Below are 25087 nucleotides of genomic sequence, written 5' to 3' on the forward strand. Positions count from 1 at the left end.
GTCTGTTCCTGAGTCCAGAATGAAAACTAAGGGGGGCAGAGCTTTTGCCATCAGGGCCCCGAGGTTCTGGAACAACCTGCCCGAAGAAATTAGATTGTCTGAGTCAGAGTCTTCTTTTAAGTCTCTTCTCAAAACATATTTTTACTGGAAAGCATATCCTGATTTTACCTGTTATCTGTTTATTTTATTGCTTTTGTGTATTTTATGTATTTAATTTCTTTATATTTCATCATTCACTGTGATATTTTATTTCACTTGTTGTGCAGCACTTTGTACTTTGTTTTGATAAGTGCTTTATAAATAAAGTTTTATTATTATTATCATTATCATCATCATCATTATTATTATTATTATTATTATTATTATTATTATTATTATTATTATTATTAAGGGGTGGCTAGAAACAAAAAATACTTTGAGACAGACCAGAAATCCTGTTCCTTGACCACTACAAAGATGGCAGGGCTTGCAATATAATCTTATGGACTGATGAACCTTAAGTCTGGCTGAATGTCATTAGCTCTCACTACTCTGCAGTAAAGACAACAGGTATTTGTAACAGATGGAAAATATGTGTACTCGAAGAAAATGACTCACGCACCGCTACAATAACAATAAACCTATTCAGAAATGGAGCTGCCATGATACAAGGCGGCCTGAGACATTTTGAGCTTGACTTCGCTGCCATGAGTGCAAAGAAGGAGAAAGGGACTCACAAGGGAGCAGCAAGACAGAACAGGACAACGTCAACTCACAACTGAGAGTGTTTCAGCAAGAAGCAGCCAGAGAAGACAGCTGGATTTCCTCAAGGAGGAGGTGAAAGAACTAAGGAAGGACAGAGACAACTGTAGGACTAGGAGTTGGCTACACAGAGAGGAGCTACAGGAGAGGGACAGAACACTGATCAGTCTACAAGCGACCCACAGACACCCCTCAGACCCAGACCTCGCCCAGCCAAACTCACCCTACACCTGCTGAACTACAACACAACCCTTTCCCCGAAGGCTCACCCCCTCTCATCCAGCCAGACGCAGCCTCTCACCTCCCTGTACCAACCAGCTGCTTACCTACACGCCTCCAGTCACACCCCTGCATCTGATCTAGGCCCAGCCTCTAGCCACACCCCTACATCCACTGTAGGTCCAACCTGGAGCTCCAGACCTGAAACCACCACCACAGCAGCAGCAGCTCCACATCCAGACCCCACAGCTGAGACCCAACAAACACACACAGGCAGAAGGGCTGACATTATCCTCCTCATGGACTCTCATGGAAAGTTCCTGAATGGACACTAGGAGAGCCCTGGAGCTGTTGACAGTGCCCGAGCTAGGCTCACTTAGCCACATCATCATCCATACAGGACCTGTTAGATCATCTGCTTTTGGTTTAAAATGCAGAAATTCAGATTTTAATAGTGAGTTACAAGACCCTGACAGCATTGTTTTACAGGAGACATGCTGCAGAGAAGACGTTTCCACTGGTTGTCCTCACGACTACACTGAAATTATTGTGCCGTGGACAAAATCAATTCAATTTTTCATCATTTGACTTTATTATTAGGCTTTATTATTATTATTATTATTACTATTATTATCTTGGAATTGCCAATGTTGTTATTATTATTATTATTATTATTATTATTATTATTATTATAATATTATTGTCAATATTCTTCCTCTTCCTAGGAAATCTGCCTTCACATGCGTGAAAATAAACAAAATTTTGCACATACAGTAGGTCCAGTCCTATGCCAAACATCCTCAGCAGGCATTGTGGGCCAATAGTCCTAATGGTGGCGCTACAACAACTGTCTAAAGTTTAAAACTTTGAAAATTCATAACAAATCAGTGAAACTTTTACCAAGATGAACAAGAACAATAACTAATAGAAATCATCCAATCCTTGAAAACAAAAAAGCTTGTGGAACTGATGCAATCCTCAACGAAATGATCAAATACTCCATAAAATCAAACTGGCTGTAATCAAACTATTCAATACAATTCTATCATAACCACAATGATTTGCACAAAAGCCAGATTCTTGCCAAACACCCGCACAACAGCCCATATATTTACGCTCCACACTTTAACTGATCAAGAATTAAACATAAAGCAAAGAAAGGTCTACGCCTGTTTCGTTGATTCCATCTGGCATGAGGACCTTTTCTATAGGCTCAGTGAAAATGGCATTGGGGAAAAAACATTTGATTTAATTAAAGGACAGGTATACAAAAAGCAAACGTGCTAAATGGGGGCAATTGGGGGCAAACAAAGCCTTCTTCTCCCAGGGCCGGGGGTGAGGCAGGGGTGCAATCTCAGTCCAATTCTCTTCAATCTGTATATCAATGAACTGGCGAACCAATTAAAGAATTCCACGTCACCTGGCCTCACCCTGAATGACAGAGATCAGGGGTCACCTGTACGCAGGTGACTTAGTGTTGCTTTCAGACATTAAAGAAGGTTTGCAGCAGCACCTTAATCTCCTGCAGAGGTTCTGTCAGACCTGGGCCCTGACAGCAAACTCAACAAGAACAGGATAATGGTCTTTCAGAAGCAATCCAGAAATCACGTTAACACAAACAATTTCTATTTGGACGCCACTAAATTACAATATACAAAAAACTACACATAACTTGGCCTTAACGTCAGCTCCACAGGAAGCTTCAACATGGCTGTGAAAGATCTCAGAGACAAAGCAAGAAGAGCTTTCTGTGCAATTAGAAGAAATATTCAATTTGACATTCCAATTAAAATCTGGCTACAAATATTCCAATATCCAGGCAACATGTCGAAGTGTCCTTGGGCAAGACACTGAACCCTAAATTGCTCCCTTCAGTGTGAGTGTGCGTGTGAATGATTAGTTAATTTCTTTGGACTGATGAGCAGAATGGGGTGAATGTGATATGTAGTGTGAATTAAGACCTGACTGAAGAACCAGACTGAACAAGCAGGACCCGTCTCAGCTCAGAGCTACTGTGTTTCAGCATCTCGGCCCTGAGGCCGTCAGGTCCACATGCTTTGACAGATTTTAGTTTGTTCATGCTGTTTTCTAACTCTTTCATTGTAATTAGGTAATGGGATTCTGATTATTTTTGATTGTTGGTTCAAGGATTGTCATTTTTCTTGCATTTGTTTCTGTTCTGTTAAGGTTCATGTAGTTTTTCAAAATGACCTTTCCAAATGTTACCGTTTTGTATGGCCAGGTTGTCTTTTTTGTTGTTTAAGTCGTTCCATCAGAAGTGACTCCTCAATTCCTCTTTGTTTCTGATCATGATATTGTTTTTTTCTTATGTCTTATTATTTGTTTGTATTCTTTCAGAGTTTCAACCTAACTTTGTCTCAGGTCTGTGTTTTGTGGCTGACGGTGTTTTAGGTTGGACATCTTTGCAGTCTTTGTTGTACCACTCTTCCTTTTTCAGTCTCTGTTTAGATGCAGAGCTGTTCTTAGTAAGACCTGCTTTACTGGCTGATTTATGATAAATATTTATTTTGTCACAGCCATGTTAAATTGGTTTGGTTCAAATTGTACAGAGAGAATGTGTTAATTAGATCAGTTATTTCAGGTGCAGTGATTTTTTAAATCTAACTTCACCATCAGGAGTCCATTTATATTTTATTATTTGTTTTATGTAATTTACAGGGCTCAGGTTCCGTTACTGTCTTGTGTACGGTTGGTTTTAGATATACATTTATCTGGCAATGATCCGATAGTGGGGTCTGTGGTCTGACAGTGAATGCACTGATGAGGGAGGGGTCCATGTCAGTGATGGCATAGTTGACTATACTAGTCCCAAGAGCTGAATAATATGTGAACATCCCTCCACTTTCATCCTGCCATTAAGCATATACAGACCTAAGGAGCGACTGAGATGCACTAGTTCTCTCCCCATTTTGTTCACAACGTGGTCTTGATTGTGTCTGTGTCTAGTGGTGGGGGTGAGGTGTAGAGAGGACTGTCCAAAGATGTGGCTGTTGGCAGCAGGATCCACTATGTCGGGGTCACATCCTGTTCTGGCATTTAAATCTCCCACCAACAGGACACTACCTGGGCCTGGTAATGGACCTGCAAAGCCTTCGGCCCCTGGGCCGGGCCCCTGGGCCAGGCACTTCGGCCAGCAATCGGCTCGGCTCCAATCAGGATAGCCCTGGTAGATAGATCTGACAGCTAGATCACTAAGTCATTTATGCTGAATGATTTCTTCACTTCCTGTGGATTGTTTTTGTGTGTGACTGAAAACTGGCGAGTGAGTTAAGTGCTTTTTTAGAAATTTTACCACCTTATTGTACATATTTTAACTCCGCGAGGTCTACTGGACGAGGTGGAGGGGTAGCGACTGTTTTTAAGAAAAGCTTTAACTATAGGCAACTGTCACTGAATTTCTACTCCAGCTTTGAAATGAATATGTTCGAGCTGGATGGATTGCACCTGGTGCTATGCGCCCTGATATACCGACCAGCTAAATATAACAAGGATTTTATTAATGACTTTTCTGATTTCCTGGCTGGAATTATGCCTAAATACGCTGGAGTTTTAATCATTTGAGAGTTTAACATTCATGTCTACTGTCGTACTAAGTCGCTGGTTAAAGACTTTCTGAATCTTGATTCTTTTTATCTTGTACAGTCTGTGACAGGTCCTACACAAGAGCAAACACTAGATCTGGTTTTATCATGTGGTCTACCTGTTTTAACACTGAAATATGTGATGCATTGTTTTCTGATCGCATGCCTGTTATATTTGAGATCTCCCTTCCCTGTCATATCGCTAAACCTCGTGCCCCAGCTCGGAGTTGCCGTATGTTTAACCCTTCCACTGCTGTACAGTTCTCCGCTGCTATTAAACATGAGGCTCACTCAGGGTCCTCCCTGTTTTAATACTGAGGAGTTAACCTCCCTATTTTATTCCACTTACCAAAATATTCTAGACACCATTGCACCTTTTAAAATCATGCGTTCCAAACCTAAACCTGAACCATGGTTAAATGACACTCCTCGTGCTGTCAGACGAGAATGCAGGAGAGCTGAACGCAAGGGGAAAAAAAGATAAGCTGCAGGTGTCTTTTGACATTTTAAAAGGACAGCTGGTGCAGATATCAGAAAATTGTCAAAAGAGAGAAGACAAAAACATTTTTGATATTCTGATACTATTTTAAATAACTGTCACAAACCTTTTTAAAACTCTGTTCTTACCCCCCAATGTTTCTTTTTTATTGACAAGATCGCGCTCATCAGATCACATCTCACCCCTTCTTACCACCCATCCATCACTGTCTGTGCACAGCTGTTTTTAATCAGTTTGAGAAGGTATCTCTTAGTCTTTTAACGGAAATTATTGATCACAGCTTTCAGCTTGTCCCACGGATGTTGTACCCCCTCGTATTTTTAAATAGATTTTTGCGACTATTGGACCAAACATCCAAACAATTTTAAACAGCAGTCTCACCTCAGGCGTTGTACCAGCAAGATTTAAGCATGCAGTAGTGCAACCGTTGATAAAGAAACCCAACCTGCACACCTCAGTCCTTTCCAACTTCAGACCAATTTCCAAACTCCCATTCCTTTCAGAAATCTTAGAGAAAGCTGTACTTTTGCAATTGCAATCATTGTTAGACACACACTGCATCCTTGAGATGTTCCAGTCTGGTTTTACACAGCACTCCACGGCACTGAATCTGCACATCTAAAAGTTTTTAATAATCTTTTATTAACTACTGACTCTGGGGACTCTTACGCAGATGATACGCACATTTACCTGCCTTTCAAAAGGAAGGATGCAAACCCGTCAAAAGCACTGTTCGACTGTGTCAAGGACATCAGGGCTTGGATGGCTTTAAATATTTTACACTTTAATGAGAGCAAAACTGAAGTCCTGATATTTCAGCCAAGTGGTGCCTGTGATGCCCCTCATGTAGACCTGCGCTCCCTGGAACCATATGTAAAATCTACAGCCACAAATCTGGGTGTGATAATGGACAGTGATTTTAAAGTGGACAAGCAGATAAATTCAGTAATAAAATCTTTTTTTTTCCAACTGAGGTTGTTATCCAAGGTCAAGTGCTTTTTATCATTTAGTGATTTTGAAAGGGTTATAACATGCATTTATGTCGAGCAAACTTGACTACTGCAGTGTCCTTTATGTTGATATCAGTCAGGCCTCACTTTCACGCTTGTAGTTGGTCCAGAAAAAGGAAAACGCAAGCAAAAGCACATTTCCCCCTCACTGGCTCCCTGTACGTTTTAGGATTGATTTTAAGATGTTATTGTTTACCTATAAATCATTAAATGGGCTAGCTCCATCCTATCTCTCTGACCTTCTACAACTTTACGTCCCATCAAGGTCACTCAGGTCAGCTAACCATTTACTCCCCATCATCCCAAGAACAAGGCTGAAGCACAGAGGGACTCGTGCTTTTGCAGTTGTAGCCCCCAAACTATGGAATAAGTTGCCTCTGCATGTCAGGCTAGCCCCTACACTGCCTGCTTTTAAATCTTGTCTTAAAACACATCTTTAAACTCACTATGAGAGTAGCCTTTTTATATCACTGTCCTGGTCTCTTAAACTAGTTGTTTTGTGTTTTTACGGTCTGTTTGTATGGCCTTTGTATTTTACTGTGCTGCTTTTATGCTTTTGTGTTTTTACTGTCTTGTTTTATGGTTTTTGCTATTGTACAGTACTTTGATCAACTGTTGTTGTTTTTAAATGTGCTAAATAAAGTTGGATTGGATTACATGTACAGATAATTTCCACATTTCGCAATATTTTTGTTTAACCTAGAGATGAATTCTGGGTCTGTGCTCTCCAAGAGCACAGACATGAAGATCATGTTTTCTTCTGTGACCCAAAAGGTGCCGGTGGAAGGCTGGTGCCAATCCGATGAAGCTCGACAAGGCCAGGAAATCTGTCAACAGTGTTACAGCTACATTTGTTCGTAGCTTAAATGGTGTTAGGATTGAGCACCCTCACATTAGATATGACAGTCCTGGGCTATTTTTGAACGATGGAGTTCATTTCACACCTCGAGGAAAAGATATGTTTTTAAGTACAGTAGCTAATTGCCTTAAAGACCACCTCCAAACACAGTGAACTGCTTACAGTTGGCAGTGTCACTGCTTTTGAATTTGGCCTTTAGGACCCATTTTGTTACACCTAAACGTAGCCCTGACCGTCATGGCTAATGTTGAGTTTATTGTTTATGTTCTTTATGGTTGTTAAAAAATAACATCTGTAGCCATAACACTGTCACCACCTCTGCTCTTCCTCATCCCTACAATCCGACCCTTTATCCCCTTTTCCTCCTACCACCCCATGGACTCTGCAGCTCTCTGGGCATAGCTGTTACCTCTTGCACAGGCCCAGTCAGTTGATTTCATTTGAATAAATGTGTTTACTTTTACATTTACAGTTTTTTATATTGCCCACCTTTTTGTGTTTTTACTTTCTGCTAAGAGCTACATAAAATGTTAACCTATAAATACCATCTTAATATTTTTATTTATAATTATTACCTATTATTTTGTTAAAAGTTTAGATCACCACTATATTTCCAATTAACATAGGAAACTGATGAATGACAGCTTTTAAGAATGTGCTTTTACTGTGAAGTATATTTTGATCGGATCCATTTTATATAACATAAATGTACACACGCAACAGTTTAACTAATTATAAAATTATATCTTGCATGAATGACAACATCAATAATAAAGGATGCAAATTTACAAGTTGTTTTGTATGACTTAAGTACACTTGAAATAAATGAAAAGATGTGTAACAGTATTTAAAATCATAGAACCTATGGATAATAACCCAGCGTCATAATTTGGCAAAATCTTAATGTTTTGTGAAACAAGTGATGATTTACCGTGGAGTACACATCACACTGGCCTAGGCGTAACTTTCCTCAAGCGTATGTCATAACCCGGCCCATAGGGCACGACAAAAAGGGGAAAAGACACAGAATGCCAATAAATACAAGTTATTTATTGTAATAACGAAAATAAACTGAACTGTAACTTTAGATATGCGGTGTGTTAGTCAGTGAAATCAGTAGTGTTCATGTGGATAGTGTAGGATAAGGTGTTGTGGAGTAAAACAAAATCCCAAGCAAAGCAATAGGGTGCAGGCACTGACAGGGAAGAGAGCGAGCCATGCTGGAAGCTGGGACTTTTATTTCCTGTAGAGCACTGGGCCCAGGTGCTCCAGAACTGGTTGGATACTGCAATCAGCTCTCTGGCACCTCAAAAGACAACATGGATAGACACAGGTACTGACAAAGCACACACACGTGGATGATGATGATGTCAGGGTCACCCAGGCGGTCATGACAGAAGAGTTGGAGGGCTTTGTCAGTGTGAGGATACCAGAACTTCCCCACACTCTGACGAGGGAACAGCTTTCTGTGCTCCAGGAATTTGCCATTGGAGTCGATGAGGATTGCAGTTTTAGGGTGCTGGTGATGAAGTGGTCCCTGTTCCTCTGTGTCTCTACTCTGGCTGGGCAAGGGGCCATGTCTAAGGCTGGAGGGGCAGTGTTGTCCTGTGGAGGACTGGGAGACTGGGCTGTGGTGCTGCCTAGCTGCTGGGGCCAGTCTGTGGAGGACTGGGAGACTGGGCTGTGGTGCTGCCTGGCTGCTGGGGCCAGTCTGTGGAGGACTGGGAGACTGGGCTGTGGTGCTGCCTGGCTGCTGGGGCCAGTCTGTGGAGGACTGGGAGACTGGGCTGTGGTGCTGCCTGGCTGCTGGGGCCAGTCTGTGGAGGACTGGGAGACTGGGCTGTGGTGCTGCCTGGCTGCTGGGGCCAGTCTGTGAGCCTGTGTCTCTAGTCTGACTCTGAGGGTGCTGCTCTGTTGCTTCCATCCTAAGCAGCTTCTCCTCCAGATTGACAAGAAGTGTGTCTCTCTGCTCCATCTCCTTTCTCATCTGACATAGTTCATGTCTGAGTTTCATTTGTTCTATGAAGCTCATTCATATTTTCTCTCAACTGTCCAACAGCAGTATTTCATCTTTCAGCTGTGGAACTGTGTCAGACTCTGACAGCTTGTTCTCTTTGGATTCTATTATCTCCACTTCATGGAGGGAGAGACACTCCTGAATGCGCTGCACTGACACTGGTGTCCTGGGTGTGTGAGGGCTGTTGAAGCGGGCTGGTGGAGGAGTGCTGGAGGCTGTGTGGACATGGGAGGGTGGAGCAATAGTGCTGGGAGCTGAAGGCTGGGTGGTTAAATCTGATGGAACTGTAACTGAGGTAGCTGAAGGCCTGTGTTTGAGTCTGAAGGAGCTGTAGGGGCTGTTGCTAAAGGCACAGAGGCCTTTTTCCCATCAGCGAGAGTTTTCACTCTGCTGAAGTCTCTTTCAAACTCTTCTAGTTTCGTCTGAGACCCCTGAACCATCACTGTGCCTGTGTTGTATAAACTGATGTTGATTTTTGGTACAGCATCTGCATCTAGCTGTCGGATGGATTTGTTGCCAATCATTTTAAGGTCATCATATTGCTCATGGAGAGTAGAAGGCCAAGCTTCTGGGTGAAGAACAGCAGGTCTGTTATTACTGCTGTCACTGCCTTTAAAGTCTGCTGAGTGTCTCAGGGTGGTCTCTGGGCAGCTTGCTTCTGTATTTCTTCCTCCCTGCTTCACTGGTCATAGTGGATAGTCACCAGACTATCTACACTCCATCCATCTGGTTTTAGTCGTTTTGGGTCCATTTTTCCAACTGGAAATAGTGCTGTTCTCCACTTTCTTTACATACAGTGCTAACTGTTTAGCTATGTTTTTACATGTTCTAGAAGTCCAGTTTCTTTGAATACAAATGTTCCTATCGCTCAGGAGTGTTCTGTAGTTAATCTTTATTCTTGTCTCTTTCCTTTTCTTATCTTTGTTGTTGATTTCCTCCTCCTTTTGCTGTCCTTTTAATAGTTTTCTCCTGGGCTAGGTCTGAGTCTCCATGGCAGTTGGTAGCTGACAGTTGACAGTTTGCGCTGTTACTTGCTAGCTAACTCACTTCTCCCACAGTTTTGTTTACTGAGTTTACTGGTTTCTCAGATTTACTTGAAACTTGCCCACTTTGTTCCCAAATTCTTTAGGTTTAATAGAATATAAAACTTGATCTAAAAGCAGTTAAATGATTTGCTGAAGTAGGAGCTCATGTTTTGTTGCTTCTTCTCTCTTGGTTTCCTGTTCTCTCTCTCCAGTCATTCTGCTGCCTCTCTCTCGCTCTCTCTCGCTCTGTCTCTCTTTGTGTATTTGACAAATAAACGTGATTTGATTTGTGATTTAACCAGAGACCAGCCAAAGTTTTCATTTTAGCCATTACGGAATTAAGATTTCTTAACTACAGCTGATCTGCTTCCACTGATGTCTGCCATTTTAAATAACTTCAAAAGTCGGGTAAAAAAAGAGAAACCTGCTACCTATATGTTTTCCATTGCTTTTTTCTAGTAAAAAGAGAGTGAGGAGAGATAAAACAGCTCTTTTTGTTTATCATTTTATTCACATTTTAATCATGTGATTATTGTCAGCTTTCGTAGAAAAGGTTTCAGTCGTAGTCGTCTGGACACTGTTTTCAGAATCACGACGTTTCGGCTGAATACGACTGAAACCTTTTCTACAATGGAACACTCCTGGACGAATGAGGGACTACACCATCTTATTGTCAGATTTACAACTAAATGGAATGCAGCCAGTATTATGTTATTAGTTACACCTGTACTTTTCCTGCTATGACATGTCAAAATGTCAGCTGTGTCAAAGCTCTATGGCTGGTAAGAGTGCACAGTGAGGATGATCACATTCATACACATGTGCCTCTGTTAATGGCCTGTGTTGTGTTCATGGAAATGGTTCTGTTGGCATATGACATTGTGATATTTGATGTGATATTGATACAAACTGAAGCGCTCCCGAGCATTATTTACAGCGACTCTGCATTTTGGAAGTGCATGTGATTGACTGCCTGACAGTGCGTGCTGCTGACTGACTTGAGCTGAGTGCAGCCTGTAACAGCAGCAGTCAATGCTGGCCTGCCTACTGGATATCAATACATCTGAATTTCCATGATGAGGTGGAATCAAAAGTACTGCTCCATGCCACACACACACACACACACACACACACACACACACACACTTGTACGCTATACACCACTATGCTATCCTTCCTATCACAGTTAACTGCACTGTCATTGAATGTTAACAGTATATACATTCATTTGAAATACATGTGTTTAACATGAGCACATAAAACTATTTTGCACTGTCAACAGAGAGGATTCACTCATTTGGAGCTTCTAGTAGCAACAATTTGCAATACTATCAGTGTCTCAGTGTTTCCCATCAATTACTGCCATAGTCTAATTTATCCCAGCAGTTTGATAATGAACCGAAAATATTTTTACACTTCTCATAATAACATAAGATCTGTAACGTTGTCTTTTGCGCCGCTGCTTCAGCAAAGCATCTCTCACTCCCAGTCAGCCAGCCAAAGTATACGCGATGGATTAACTAGTGCACAATCTCCTGTCGCTCTACCCCTCCTGTACCTGTTCGTCCTGCTATAGCGAGAAGGGTCTACTGACAATCGCACATGCTCTGCAGAGAAACACACAGAGAGAGAGTCCTACTTATGCCGTTGTTTAGTAAAAGATTGTAAGTGCATCTGTTGGTGCTGATGTCATTCGGTGCCACGTTGGTTTCGATTGTTTCGATAACAACAAGCCTCCTCCACACGTGGCTCACCTGATGTTGACAGAATCGCAGGTGAAAAACTCCAAAATGTGAGTTGTGTTTTTTTGGGCGACTTTGTAAAACATAGTGCTGACGAAGAAAGTCATCGGAGACAGAAACGGAAAGAGGCGGGGCAAGCCGACAGAGGTGTAGGTGTGTGTGTCTGTGTGTGTGGGGGGGGGACTGAAGGGGAAAGCAAGGTGAGCAGATTACATTAAACACTACAATAAGGTGGAGAATTAACTAGAATTAAAATGGTGACATAAGAAATAACCTACTAGAAATAGGCTAAGATAATCTTTCAAGTATTTGAACACACTTACACTCATTCTGTGGGAAACACTGAGTGTCTACATGTCCCAAAAAGTCTTACAATATCTAGATTACAGATCAAGGATTTTAAAAGAATAGAACATTTGGGGAAATATGCTTATTTGCTTTCTTTCTGAGAGTGAGTTGAGGAGACTGATCAGTCGGGTTATAGCAAAGGTTTCCAGATACGGTCTGTGAGCACAGGTTTTGGTTTGGTCTCTGCACAGGCACAATGGCACCAACCTGACAACCTGACTGTGACGACAAGACTTCAGGAAGCTGCACACGGTCACTGCACCGGCTGTGAGCCAGGTGCAACGTTTTTGTTGGACGACCCTGTGGTGTTTTGCCGGAGCCCTCTGCATTGGCTCCCCTTCTGCACTGCCAGACAGGCTCCATTGAAATGAATGAGAGGGCTGTGTTTTCTGCAGGCAGGGCTACTGTCGGCCTGAATGTGGCCTTACAGTGAAAGCCGAAGCGTTAACAATGTCATTCACAGTTAACTAACAATACTTAACCTTTACGCCATATAGTAAATGCCTACATTTAGACATTTTCTGCAGTACTTTTTAAACCATAGCAGGGACAAAATAAATTTAAAAGGAGAGTGGCTAGGAAAACGAGCACTGATGCTACATCTTAGCACTGGAGTCAATATCTAAAATTAGAGTCTTGTCAAAACCGTGAGGTTGCCAAGCAAACAGAGACTCCAGGTAGTCAGGCTGTTGTTTGGTAAGAAATAGTTCCAGCACATAACTCTCCTTAAAACCACAACTTTTTACATTTTTATTTGTCTATAGATAACTACATGTTAATTAGTGAGCTTTGGAGGTGTTGGTAGGTGTGTTTATGAACTTTGGATAGAGCCAGGCTAGCTGTTTCCTTCTGCTATCACTCTTTATGCTAACTTCATCCTGACTCCAGCTCCATACTTAACACACAGACATGGGACTGAAACTGATCTTCTCTCACTGTTGAAAGGAAGGGAATACGTATTTCCCAAAACTCGGAGGATATTTCCTAAAAACATAACTCGAGGTACATTTGTGTAACTCTGTTTGAAGGAAACAAGAGCTCATTAACCGTCAGCAAGCTGGCTAGCGTTTCTCTGTGTTTGGGCATAAGAGTACGCAGTCTCGCTGGTAACAGAGGACCAGTCATGTTTCCTGGCTCTCAGAAGGAAACCCAGCAGCAAAATGGATACACACTCTGCTGATTTTGGGCTTTGGTCAGACTGACCTGACACAGTTGTTGGCAGTCGCCATATCTGGAGAAGGTGCGGCCTGGTACCAGGTACTACCAGGTAGTGAAAACATGACAGAACATTCAGCTGTAAAAGTATAAAAATGTGTTGCAACTCACTCTAGGGAAGATGGCGGCCAGAGAGCAGATTGTCAGGATGAGCAGCAGGACCTCGCCCACTGCAAAGGTGATGTAGTTTGCAATCAGCCTGTTCCACAACATATGAACACAGAAAAACCTTGAGAGAAATATAAAGAACTGGTAGGAGTCAACTATGGAGAGAAATTAGACTCAAAATGGTCACAAATGTGTATTACATGATCTACAAAGGAAAAATAACATTTTCAAATGTGTACAATGATTTGTGTGGAATTTTGGGTACTCACAAATGCATGTTCCAATCCACACACAAATACCAAGCAACTGGAACATGTATGTGTTCTAATCGAGGGGTGACGAGCTATTCTGCCTATTTAGAAAAACGTCTTTCCCACTTTGAAATTACACAGGAATTCACCGAAAGCCCAGATATCCCAGTTTTCCACCAGCACTGTGGAGCTGGAGACCGTGAAAAGAGTCTCAAACCGCCATGTGCAAATGTAACCTGACCCGTGCGTATCGGGCAGTGCGTGCACACACATTTAACAATCTGTAAATAATACAAAAGAATGCCACAAATAGTTTTAGACATTTGTACACACAGGAAGCTTTTCGAAAGCTTCCTGTGAAGTTGAAGCTGTATGTAAAATATTAATACTTATTCAGGTTGTGATATGTGCATTTGTAAAACTGTTTTACATGTGTTCCAATTGCTTGGTATTTGTGTGTGGATTGGAACATGCATTTGTGAGTACCCAAATTTAGGCACAAATCATTGTACACATTTGAAAATCTTATTTTTCATTTGTAGATCATGTAATACACATTTGTGACCATTTTGAGTCTAATTTCTCTCCATAGTCAACAAGTCCTGCCTCTCTAACATCTGTGTTAAAACAATACTGCAGAGAGCAATGTTACAGTGAGTTGGGCTGCAGAATTGATGGATAAAAAAGTTTGAGATCCAAGATTAGAGTATCCCTCGCAGTACAGAGTAAATAATTACATGAAGAGGATCATCTTTTCTTTTACTTTTTGGGTAGGTGTCTCAGCCAGAGTGTGACATAAATCAAACATGGCCAGATTGTGAATAAAAAAGTGTGAGGAGATTACTGCTGGCCTTGTGAACTGACCAGGGGTCTATGAGTGCCTCCATAGCTGCAGTGAAGAGCAGGACCACACAGGAGCAGCAGAAGGCAGCTCCGCTCTGTTTCTCCTTCTCCACCGAGTAACGAGTCTCCAGGTCTGGATCCACAAACCTCAGGGAGAGCCTGTTGGTGTGTTTCCCCTTCAGACTGATGAGACAAGAGAACCTCAGCACTTACATCAAATGTAATATACTGGTTTTATATTAACTACAGTTTATCTGATAACGTATTACATTTTTCAGCAACACTACACATACTGTTGCAGTTTTGTATTGGGAAATCTACCATATCTTGTTACGCCACTGAAAATTCATGTAATCATGTAATTCTACTTGCCCCTAACACCATGTTTTGCATTGTGTGCAACCAAGTCAAATTTGGGAGAAAACTGCTACACTGATTTGTGGGGCTGGGTATCAAACTTTACTTGGTACTTTTCTGGTACTGACCAAAATGTATCAAAAACTGTCAAGTACTGAACCTGGCATCAGATGTCTGGTCAGAATCATAATCTTTCTAATCAAAGTTCAAGTATGGGGAAAGTCGGGGCGGTTTGATCCTGTCCACATGTCCAAGTGTCCTTCAGCAAGACACTGAACTCCAAGTTGCTCACGATAGCTAGGCCCGTGGCTTGCATGTGAGTGTGTGTGTGTGAATGAGAGCCAACATTAAGGTAGAAAAGTGCTATGTAAGTGCAGTCCATTAACCATTTACGGCTGCATGTGTTCGGAACCTTGGCTTCTTATATGAAAAACATTTTTATCTTTCACAAAGTAATTTACCAGAATAAGTATAATTTTAGTATTGGTACCGAAACTAAGGTATCATATCTGCACTAGCATCGAACAATGTCCAGCAAAACCCAGCTCTAGGGTGCTGCTCTTTAGCAGTAGCAAATGATAAATATAATGAAAATCTTTAAAATAAGTTTAAAAAAAACCCAGAGAAATAGAAAGGTTGCCCAGGAAGCAACATGGTGGAGGGTTTTAATTTAGAAAGATATTAGCTCTTTGTGTGAGTTTCCACCATGGTCTCATTTATTCCTGTAATTAGTGTATGCCAATGTGTCATAACTGCCAACAAGGAGAGGGAACGATCCTGGCTCAGTGTCAATGCCGGGTCCCCTGACGAGCACTAACATGACATAAGCTAAAAATGAGGAAAGCAGTAAGTTCAGGTGTTTTGCATCTAGAGAGAACTAGTGCTTTATGGTTCAAACAGTGGCGGTCACTTACGCTTGGACTGTCTCTCTCTCCAACAGAGCCTCATTGAGCAGTTTGTTGAGCTCCTGTTCGTTCTCCTGAGCATCGATCACCCTTTCAGCAAGGTCCCGCAGTCGCAGCCTTCTCCGAGGGTTAGGGAAAGATGGATTCACCACCTTAAGTCCCACAAAGAAAAAATTGAGAGTAGAGCACACACATATTCCATTTCTATATCTGATATTTACTATATCAATGCCAGGTCAGCAAAACAGACCAGTCAGCTGGTCTGTCCATCCAACACTTCAATCCACAGCAAGAAACCTCCGCTGAACATTTCCACTTTATTAACATCTTGCTCACGATAAAGAAACCTACTTGCCAGATTTCCATAAAATTTGCTGTGGATGGTCCCCTGAGCTTGAAACGTAATCTTTTAGTGCTACTATCGAGCCCAAATGTCCCCTAGTACACAAGAACTAGTCAAATCTAATGAAATGACTGTCATGACATTTCCTGAGCATATTCGTGCTCCGCAGAGGGTGAGCTTTCCTCAGGACAAAATGTTAACACTGAACACAAGATTATCTCATAGTGTAATATAATTAATGTGCTCAGCAAATTTCATGGCAATCTGCCCAAAGGGATAAATGACTCTGTGACCTTTACTCCAGCACTACCCTGAGGACAAACTTTTTACATTTTTAGCTCCACTACTAGTATGACTCTATGTGCCTCAAGAGACCAGATAGTGGCACAAAAAAATTGTATTTCCTCACAAAATACATGTTGGTGGAAGCTTAGCGATGTAGCAACTTATGACAGGGTTAGTTGGTAAGCTACTGTAGCTGGCAACATGCTAGCTATACGGGAACATGCTAGAGCTAGCCAAGACGGTTTGTAACTGGTCAACAATGCAAATTCACGTATCAGAGTAACCAAAGTAGAACTATATGTGACTGAAGATGAAGATGAAGATTTACTTCACCTTCATCAAACAAATCTGGGGGATTCCACTGAAAGGAACTCACTTTGGTCTGAAATTTCCCTCTTATAAAAGCTGCTGTGACCGGGCCCTAAGATTAGCTAAATTATCAGTATTTATATACAGTCGTGGCTGAAAATAGTGGCACTCTTGCACATTTAAAGAAAAACTCACAATTGTCTCTAAAAGTATTTGGTCTCCACAATTCTTTATTTCACTGTTAATAGTACAGTAACTTTGTTTTTGATTCAGAACTTAACATATCTTTTTAAATCATAAATTAAACAGAAATGGCGTTGATAAAATTATCGACACCCTAGATTTAATATTTAGTAGTATAGCCTTTGGAGAAAATAACTGCTGTCAAGCGTTTCCTATAGACTTCGATGAGATTCCTGCACCTCTCTCCTGGCAGTTTGCAATTCTTTTGCAAACTGCTCAAATTCTCTCAGATTTGAAGGTGCCTTCTTCCAACTGCTGTTTTCAGATCTCTCCACAGGTGTTCAATGGAATGTAGATCTGGACTCATTGCTGGCCACTTTAGAACAGTCCAGCGTTTTCTTTTGAACCATTCCTGGGTGCTTTTTGATGTGTGTTTTGGGTCATTGCCCTGCTGGAGGACCCATGACCCTCGACGGAGATGCAGCTTTGTGACTCTTGGTGGAACAATGCACTCTACCAAAAAGCTCTAATTTGGTCTCATCTGTCACATTCTCCGAGAAGGATTTTGACTTGTTCAGGTGTGTTTTGGCAAATTCCAGCTGGGCTCTCTCGCTCTCAGCAGTGGGGTCCTCCTGGGTCTCCTAACATAGAACCTCCTTTCGTTGAGTTGGCGACAGATGGTGCGAGTTGAAGCGGTTGTACCTTGTGTCTGAAGGTCAGCTTGAATCTATTTTGTAGTTGTCCTTTCTCCACAATTCGAACAATCCTTTGCTGCAATCTTAGGTCAACTTTTCTCTTGTGTCCTCTTCCAGGGAGGTTGGCTACAGTACCATGGGCCTTAAACTTCTTGATGACATTGTACACGGTGGACACAGGAACAACAAGGTGTCTGGAGATGGACATGTAGCCTTGAGATTGTCCACGCTTGGCTACGATCTTCTGTCTGATCTTCTGTCTGGCCTCCTCAGACAATTCTCTGTTTTTTTTCCCATTCATGCTCAGTGTGGTACACGCAGTGATACAAAAAAGCAGAATGAGTACTTTGCTCCATTTAAACTGGTTGAATGAGTGAGTTCAAGGTGAATCACCTGCTTGAATCCAATTACTTCTTGCAACTTCTAAAAAGGTGCCAATAATATTGTTCAGGCCATTTTGGGATTTCTGTGTGGAATAAGATAGGATTCAGTATTTTTTTCTTTCAGCTTTTTGTTTTGTTCCACTGGAAACCAAAGAAATACATATGTGGATACCAAAAAAAATGTCAGGGTGCCAATATTTTTGGCCACGACTGTATATTTTGACAGTCCAACACTTTTAAATTGTGAGTGGTAAAAAAAACCCTGCTGCCTTTTGAGGGCCCCCAGTGGGACTCTTACTACATTACATTCCAATCTAAGTAATGATTTGTTGGATACCCTCGTGTCCAGTTCTTCTGGTTCCTCTGGTGTGGTGCAGGCTGTGTTAACACTGCCGTTACACTCTGTGGTGTTGATCAACAGCGGGGAGTTTCCATTGGAAGAGGTTACAGACAGCTTCTAATGTGAAACAAGCAAACAGGAAGTACTGAGGGATTACTATGAAAAGTTTCTTCTTTTTTACATTCCAGAACATATCCATGTATTTTGAATGCTGAACATACAGTTTCTTATATTCTGAAATGATATTCAAATCTAGTTTTGAGTAACAAGAAGTATTCAAATGTGACTTTACATGTAACATTTCGCCACTTTCCCTGTGCATCAGCTGGCTGAATATGAGACAAACATTTGAATAGCCAAATATTTGCAATATGGGTGTGTGGCAGGTTTGACTCACTACACCGTTGATGCCATTCTTTCCCACAGGTCCTTTGGGAACAACCACCAGGTAGGTTTCAATGCCCCGCTCCCTCAGGTAGTCACAGCGGTCACCTCCGTTCCCTGGCTCCACATCAAACTCGCCATGAAGACACTCCATGGTGCTCTGTGAGATGTGGACGCGACTGGTCCACACATAGAGAGGGGTCAAAAATGAGAGAGATCATTGATCTACCAACTACCATGAGTGCCCCTTTACAATTTACAAAGATGCTCTTATACAGAGTGATGATTTGCAACAGTAGATTAAATTTTACTTAATGAACATTTCAGTGCTAACATTTGAGATTACATGACATCTGAGCAAACTACATGTGGTGATGAAGACAGTGAAATGTGGTTGAAAGCTCTGGAAAATGCTAGCAAACAGACCTTGAATTAATATTTTTTTTGTTGTCAAACTGGTGAAGCATGAACATCCATGCTCAATTCTATTATTTTGTTTTGGATTTGTTTATTCTTTAACACTGCACTAATCAGTATTTTTTATATTAAAAATTGTTGAAATGACTTAGTGTAATGTGAAATGTGTCACTTGTAGTGTAGAGAATTTTATCACCAACTCTGCCGTTCCCCTCAGCTCTACAAAGCCTTTAGCCTCTTTTAGCTTATTGTTTTGGTTTTATGGTCCCCAAACTCCTCTCTCATCAACCTGGTTTCCAGCAGCAGCAGGCAGCTGTTTTCAGTGAAAAAGCTCAGATAAAGCCACTGTACATGACCTGCTCAGCAGCAAACCGCAGACAGGTACAGTTAGAGACTAGTTGGTGAGGGAATATTGGACCTAGATTCATTGGGTGGACACAGACACCACTCCAAATGAATGCTAAATGTTACTCTGTGTCTGCTGGATGTGGAAATAGACAAACGTTAAAATGTGCTAAAATGTTTGGTGTGATGCAATTTAATATGTGACTGGTGGTTAATGCCTTGTTACTTCCTTGTACACTTAAAGGTAGGGTATGCGATTCCGGAGAAATCCAATACCATGACATATACCATGATACAGAGCGAACAACGACACAGCAAGTAATGTAACTAACGTTAGCTAGGCTGTGGGTTAGCAAACTGTCGCTACAGTTGCTGCTGTGAAGCTAACAGCCAGAGAGGACGAGACGTCTCCCAGAGCAGCACAGCAGCTCCAGACAGCGACGCTCACAACTCTCCTGCTGCTATAGCTAACATCACATCAACAGTATATCTTGGCAAACTAAAAAGTCAGCTGAATGTCCGTGGGCAAGTCATTTAACGTCACCTGACACACAAACGGAATGGAATAGTGTCGTGTGGCTCGGTTCAAGCCACTTTGTTTGTTTCCCATCTACAGAGCCAGGGCTGAGTACAAACACCGGAGGGTTTTTCAGCGCTCACACTGAACGCACAGCTAGCGGACCGAGAGGAGATATTTGCTGAATTTGACAAAAAGATGTGTACTGGATTAGAATCACAGAACACACTAACAAGAGACAAACAGGAGCATCCTCATGTCAAACACAGGGCCAAGCTCTCAGGCTGTGGGCATGTTAGGTGGAAGGCAGGCCATGTTTTCAGGTTTTCCAACAGCCTATTGTTCCCCACTTGGGGATTAATAGTAAGTTAACATGTATTTCTCTAAAGGTAATAATACTAAACTGGTAGTTACTTAGTTCAGTTCACATTGTGAAATCCATTAAATCAGGATTTTCTGAAAGGTCAGTGGAGTCAATGAACAGGAAATTGAAGTAACTTTATTTTTAAAACAAACAAAAGTGTGGAATTGATGTCTGTTCTTACCCTGGTATCCCTCCAGCCTCCATTTTGTTTGCCACAGTGACATCTGTGGACCAGACGTCGTATTGCCAGCGTTTCTGCCCCAGCACTCCCCCCAGGACTGTACCACTGTGCACGCCAACCCGCATGTCGACATCTGTTTGGGTCTTCTCTCTGACGTACCTGTGGTTAGTTTACAAATCAACCACATGAAATAAAAAGCAGCAAGAACCACAACTAGATTCTGTTTTTGTTACAATCATTAATCCAGCTCTCGTTCCTGTTTTAAAACCCTGGCTACAATGACACCACAAATACATTCTAAACCTATGCTCTGATATCTCATTTAGAGCATCAAGGGACACCAAAACTAAAGTAAATCCATTCACGCACACTTGTCTGTAGTCTGACCAAAATGTATCAGAATCGATTTGAGCTTAGTGACCTCTCATTGTCAACCAGTGTTCAATTCACTTTATTTCACAGCTGCAGTCCACAGAAAGTCAATAACAGTCCATCAGATGATCAATTCCACACGGTGGACCAAGTGACTAACCCACTGCATCACATCAAAATGTAGCAGACACTGACTGATCTTTAGAACAGGCCAGCATCATCCAGAGTTATCTCAGGCTGCTCTCTCCAGCTCCTGAACCCCTCATCCCTGTACTCACGAGATGGCCTCCACCATGGCCAGGCCCATCATGATGGAGCAGGCAGCGTGGTCCTCCCTGTAGTCCGGCAGCCCACAGATACAGTAGTAGCAGTCTCCCAGGATCTTGATCCTCAGCTGGTGATATTTCTTACGGGGTAGATAAGGTTTAGTCAGAGAGATGGACCCAAGAACTTGCAGAGCACACTGGGATATCTACATGCTTATCCATATGTCTTTTTTGGCAGTTATAGAAAATGAAGGAATGGGTGACCTTTTAAACATTTTGTAATTGCTCTTAGGGATGCACAGATCCGGTCTGTTGGATTGTGATGGGCACAGATACTGATTTTCTGAGACCAGTCTGACATGCACACAACAGGTTTTCTGTTCTGCTCCATTAATTTGCCGTGGTAAGCTAACATTGATGAGTTACTCATCACTTCCTGCATGAGCTTCACAATAAGTGCATTATAATGTGAGCGCAGTGGTAGACCTTTTGTGGGTGTTCAGATTGATATCAGCCCTGCATTAAAACAACTCAGGTGGATGCATTGGTGGGGGCATGTTGCTTCAGGTACAGACATGAAATACGATCCAGGAAGTCCAGTTTGATTAACAGATCTGTGAATTGTAAGGCTTCTCAGATGCAGAACACTGTGCAGCGGTTTATAATACTCAGACAGGATTTTACAACTCTGGAAAGTTATCACTGCAGCAATTACTTTTTCTCTCGTCGCAACGATTGCGAGATAAACAGTACAAATAAAGCAAATACACGTATGTGACTGGCCAACGCAGCGCCTTGCCGGATGACGTCGCATTGCATTGCAGCGAAAGTTAAGGCAGGTGCAACGTTTTTGTTGGACGACCCTGTGGTGTTTTGCCGGAGCCCTCTGCATTGGCTCCCCTTCTGCACTGCCAGACAGGCTCCATTGAAATGAATGAGAGGGCTGTGTTTTCTGCAGGCAGGGCTACTGTCGGCCTGAATGTGGCCTTACAGTGAAAGCCGAAGCGTTAACAATGTCATTCACAGTTAACTAACAATACTTAACCTTTACGCCATATAGTAAATGCCTACATTTAGAGTCTTGTCAACACAGTGAGGTATCCAGGCAACCAAAAGAGACTCCAGGAAGTCACTGCACCCAGCTGTTGTTTGGTAAGAAATAGTTCCAGCACATAACCCATATATCCCCATAAAACAACAACTTGATGTTCTTACATTTCTCTTTGTCTCTGGATTAAACAAATGAGATATAACATGTTAGTTAGCGATCCTTAGATGTGTTGGTAGAAGTATTTTGAAATTTGGAGGTAGCTATTTCCCACTGCTTCCAGGCCTTATGCTAAGCTAAGCTCATCGTCCCCCTTCTCTGGCATCATACTTAATTGAGATACCCACACAATTTATCTCAGACTGCTGAAACCTCCTGTTAGCTTTGGCCTAACAATTTCTTGCACCGAACAAGGGCTGTCGATTTTGTGGATCTCTTCACAGCCGGTATGGAGAGGAGGAATGATTATACGAGTGGTATCGATCTTCTCTCGGCAAGAAAGAGAATAAGCATATTTCCCAAAATATAGAAACATGTGTCTTAATCTGTTACACACAGAGAAGTTTACAGGTTTAAATCTGGGAAAAAGAGAGCACTGGTATCTGCTCAGTACTCTGTATCAGCAGATACCGTGAGTTTAGGTATCTGGGGAGAAAAAGTCAGACCAAGTTTGATATATAAATATGGAAATATAGAAAAATACAGATATTTATAATCACTGATCATTATTTATAATGCATAATCTTATATGTACAAAATCTCTTGATACAGGATCAAGTCATCCTTGGGAGTAAGGACAACACCTACACACAATAAAATGGGCCAAAAATGCAAGCTTTATCACCACTGGCTGGATCACGGGATTATTTCTTTTTACGTAACTGTGACTATGCATAATCATTAAAAATGAAAGATGGATATAAATTCTAAATGTCTATATAACAGTCAGAATATTTGATCATTTCTTGTAATCTTGATGTAACATGATGTAAAAATGACATACATGTATATACTGTAACTGGAACAAGCAAATGTCATGAAATCACTGTTGTTAGGTAACAGTGTGAAACTCACTGCAGCCAGTTTGTCAAAGCGAGCAAAAAGCTCATTGAGCAGTTTGACCAGCTCCTGAGCACTGCAGGACGACGACAGCTGGGTGAAGCCCACGATGTCTGCAAACAAAATACTGCACGACAACAGGAGACAGACACAAGACAGCACATTAGTATGATATCATGCTGCTACAGTCACATAAACAGTATCCCCCATGCACATTTTCACTGCTTCAACATGTCATATTGTTACAAATCTGAGTTAGAATCTGTGACCATCCTATGACTTCAGAGCAGTGACTACTTTCTGGAAAACTGTTGCTTCTTGGAAAACTGTGAATATTGAATGATGACTGGCTGCACTCCATTTGGCTGTGCCATCTGGCATACTGCTTGTTACTTAGCGGCAAGGATGGGGAACCCCACTGAAATGGAGCGCAGGTGGCACAGGAGGCAGCAGGTATGACGTTGAATCTTTATCAACTGATAATCAAACAGCAGCAGGTGGTGGAGATGCTGTGGTGAACTTTGATTTTATCTTTGCGCAGCTTCAAGTGTTGGCAGACACTATAGAATCTTTGGATTCAGCTACAACAAGCCATGGAAAATATGTGTTTATTAGTCTCTATTGTTTATGATGCTGTTGGTACACATGGTATTTAGTTTAGGCTTTAAAAAATAGGTTCACAATTTTTCAATCCTGTCTTAAAACAAAAGTCAGGTGCCCATATGAATATTGAAACAGGTTTGTCTTGCTGTAATCATTCCTCCTGTTCATACTGGACATGAAAAGATCCATTCCTAAAGCGATTTCAATGTAAGCGATGGAGGACAAAATCCACAGTCCTCCCTCTGTGTGAAAATACACTCCAAAGTTTACCTGAAGTTAATATGAGACTTCAGCAGACAAGTATAGTGGATATCTTCCAGAGTTTTTGTTACTATTCTTCCACTGCAGCTCACCAGGGAAACACTGTCTACGGAAATACAAAGATGGTATTTTCTATTAAAAGTAGAAGTTGGAATATATCCTCTTAATTTGTCTAACACAAACTAGTGAAGCCTCATATTAACTTCAGCTGAACTTTGGAATGTATTTTTGCACACAGCGAGGACAATGCATTTTGTCCCCCATCACTTAAACTGGAAGCACATTAAGAAGAAATCTTTTAATGTCCAGTATGAACAGGAGGAATGATTACAGCAAGCAAAACTGTTTTAGTGTACATATGGGCCCCTGACCATTGTTTTAAGACAGACCTGAAAAATTGTGAACCTGTCCTTTCAGTAGCGGAAGTATCTCCACACCAACATCTTGTTACCTCATTTATTCACAACAGCTCTTTGTGTTTAAGGTTGTTGTGACTGTTGAGCTGTGATTTCTGTACCAACACAAAGACGTTTCCTCAGAGGGAGCGCCCTTCTCTCCCAACTGACTATCTGACTTATGACACCAGAACAATAGCATCTGTCCGGTTTGCGTTATAGCTCTCAGTAGTTACGACTTCATGAGCTTCTTTAATGATAAAATTTTAACTATTAGAGAAAAAATTCATCAAGTGCTGCCTTCAACCGGTACTGACTTATCTTCAAACACAGGAACCTTGGAAACAGCTGTAGAGCCTGATGTGTGTTTTGGCTGCTTTGTTCCTGTCAACCTCCTTCAGCTGACTTCAACGATTAATTAATCTAAGCCATCACTCTCGTCTCTTAGACCCCATTCCAACTAGGCTGCTTAAAGACGTTTTACCCTTAATTAGCACTTCTTTACTGGATATGATCAATCTGTCTTTATTAACAGGCTATGTCCCACAATCCTTTAAAGTAGCTGTAATTAAACCGCTTCTTAAAAAGCCCACTCT

General features: G+C 41.7%; 1 protein-coding gene across 4 annotated transcripts in view; it reads right to left on the reverse strand.

The window, feature by feature from the left end:
* The window catches only part of adcy3a (adenylate cyclase 3a), a 57645-nt gene that overhangs the window by 16334 nt on the left and 16224 nt on the right, over positions 1–25087 (reverse strand). For all 4 annotated transcript variants that reach the window (XR_006379059.1, XM_044206493.1, XM_044206492.1 and 1 more), the window contains exons 5-12: positions 23248–23359; positions 21138–21265; positions 20488–20646; positions 18677–18842; positions 18277–18396; positions 15751–15893; positions 14501–14662; positions 13389–13476 (exon numbers count right to left, since the gene is read on the reverse strand). Coding sequence is in view for 3 of the 4 variants with exons in the window: in XM_044206493.1 (XP_044062428.1) it covers positions 13389–13476; positions 14501–14662; positions 15751–15893; positions 18277–18396; positions 18677–18842; positions 20488–20646; positions 21138–21265; positions 23248–23359 (1078 nt within the window). In the remaining variant the exon portion in view is untranslated. The remainder of the gene's footprint in view (positions 1–13388; positions 13477–14500; positions 14663–15750; positions 15894–18276; positions 18397–18676; positions 18843–20487; positions 20647–21137; positions 21266–23247; positions 23360–25087) is intronic.

This window comes from Siniperca chuatsi, linkage group LG9 (assembly GCF_020085105.1).
Source record: "Siniperca chuatsi isolate FFG_IHB_CAS linkage group LG9, ASM2008510v1, whole genome shotgun sequence".
Lineage (NCBI taxonomy): Eukaryota > Metazoa > Chordata > Actinopteri > Centrarchiformes > Sinipercidae > Siniperca > Siniperca chuatsi.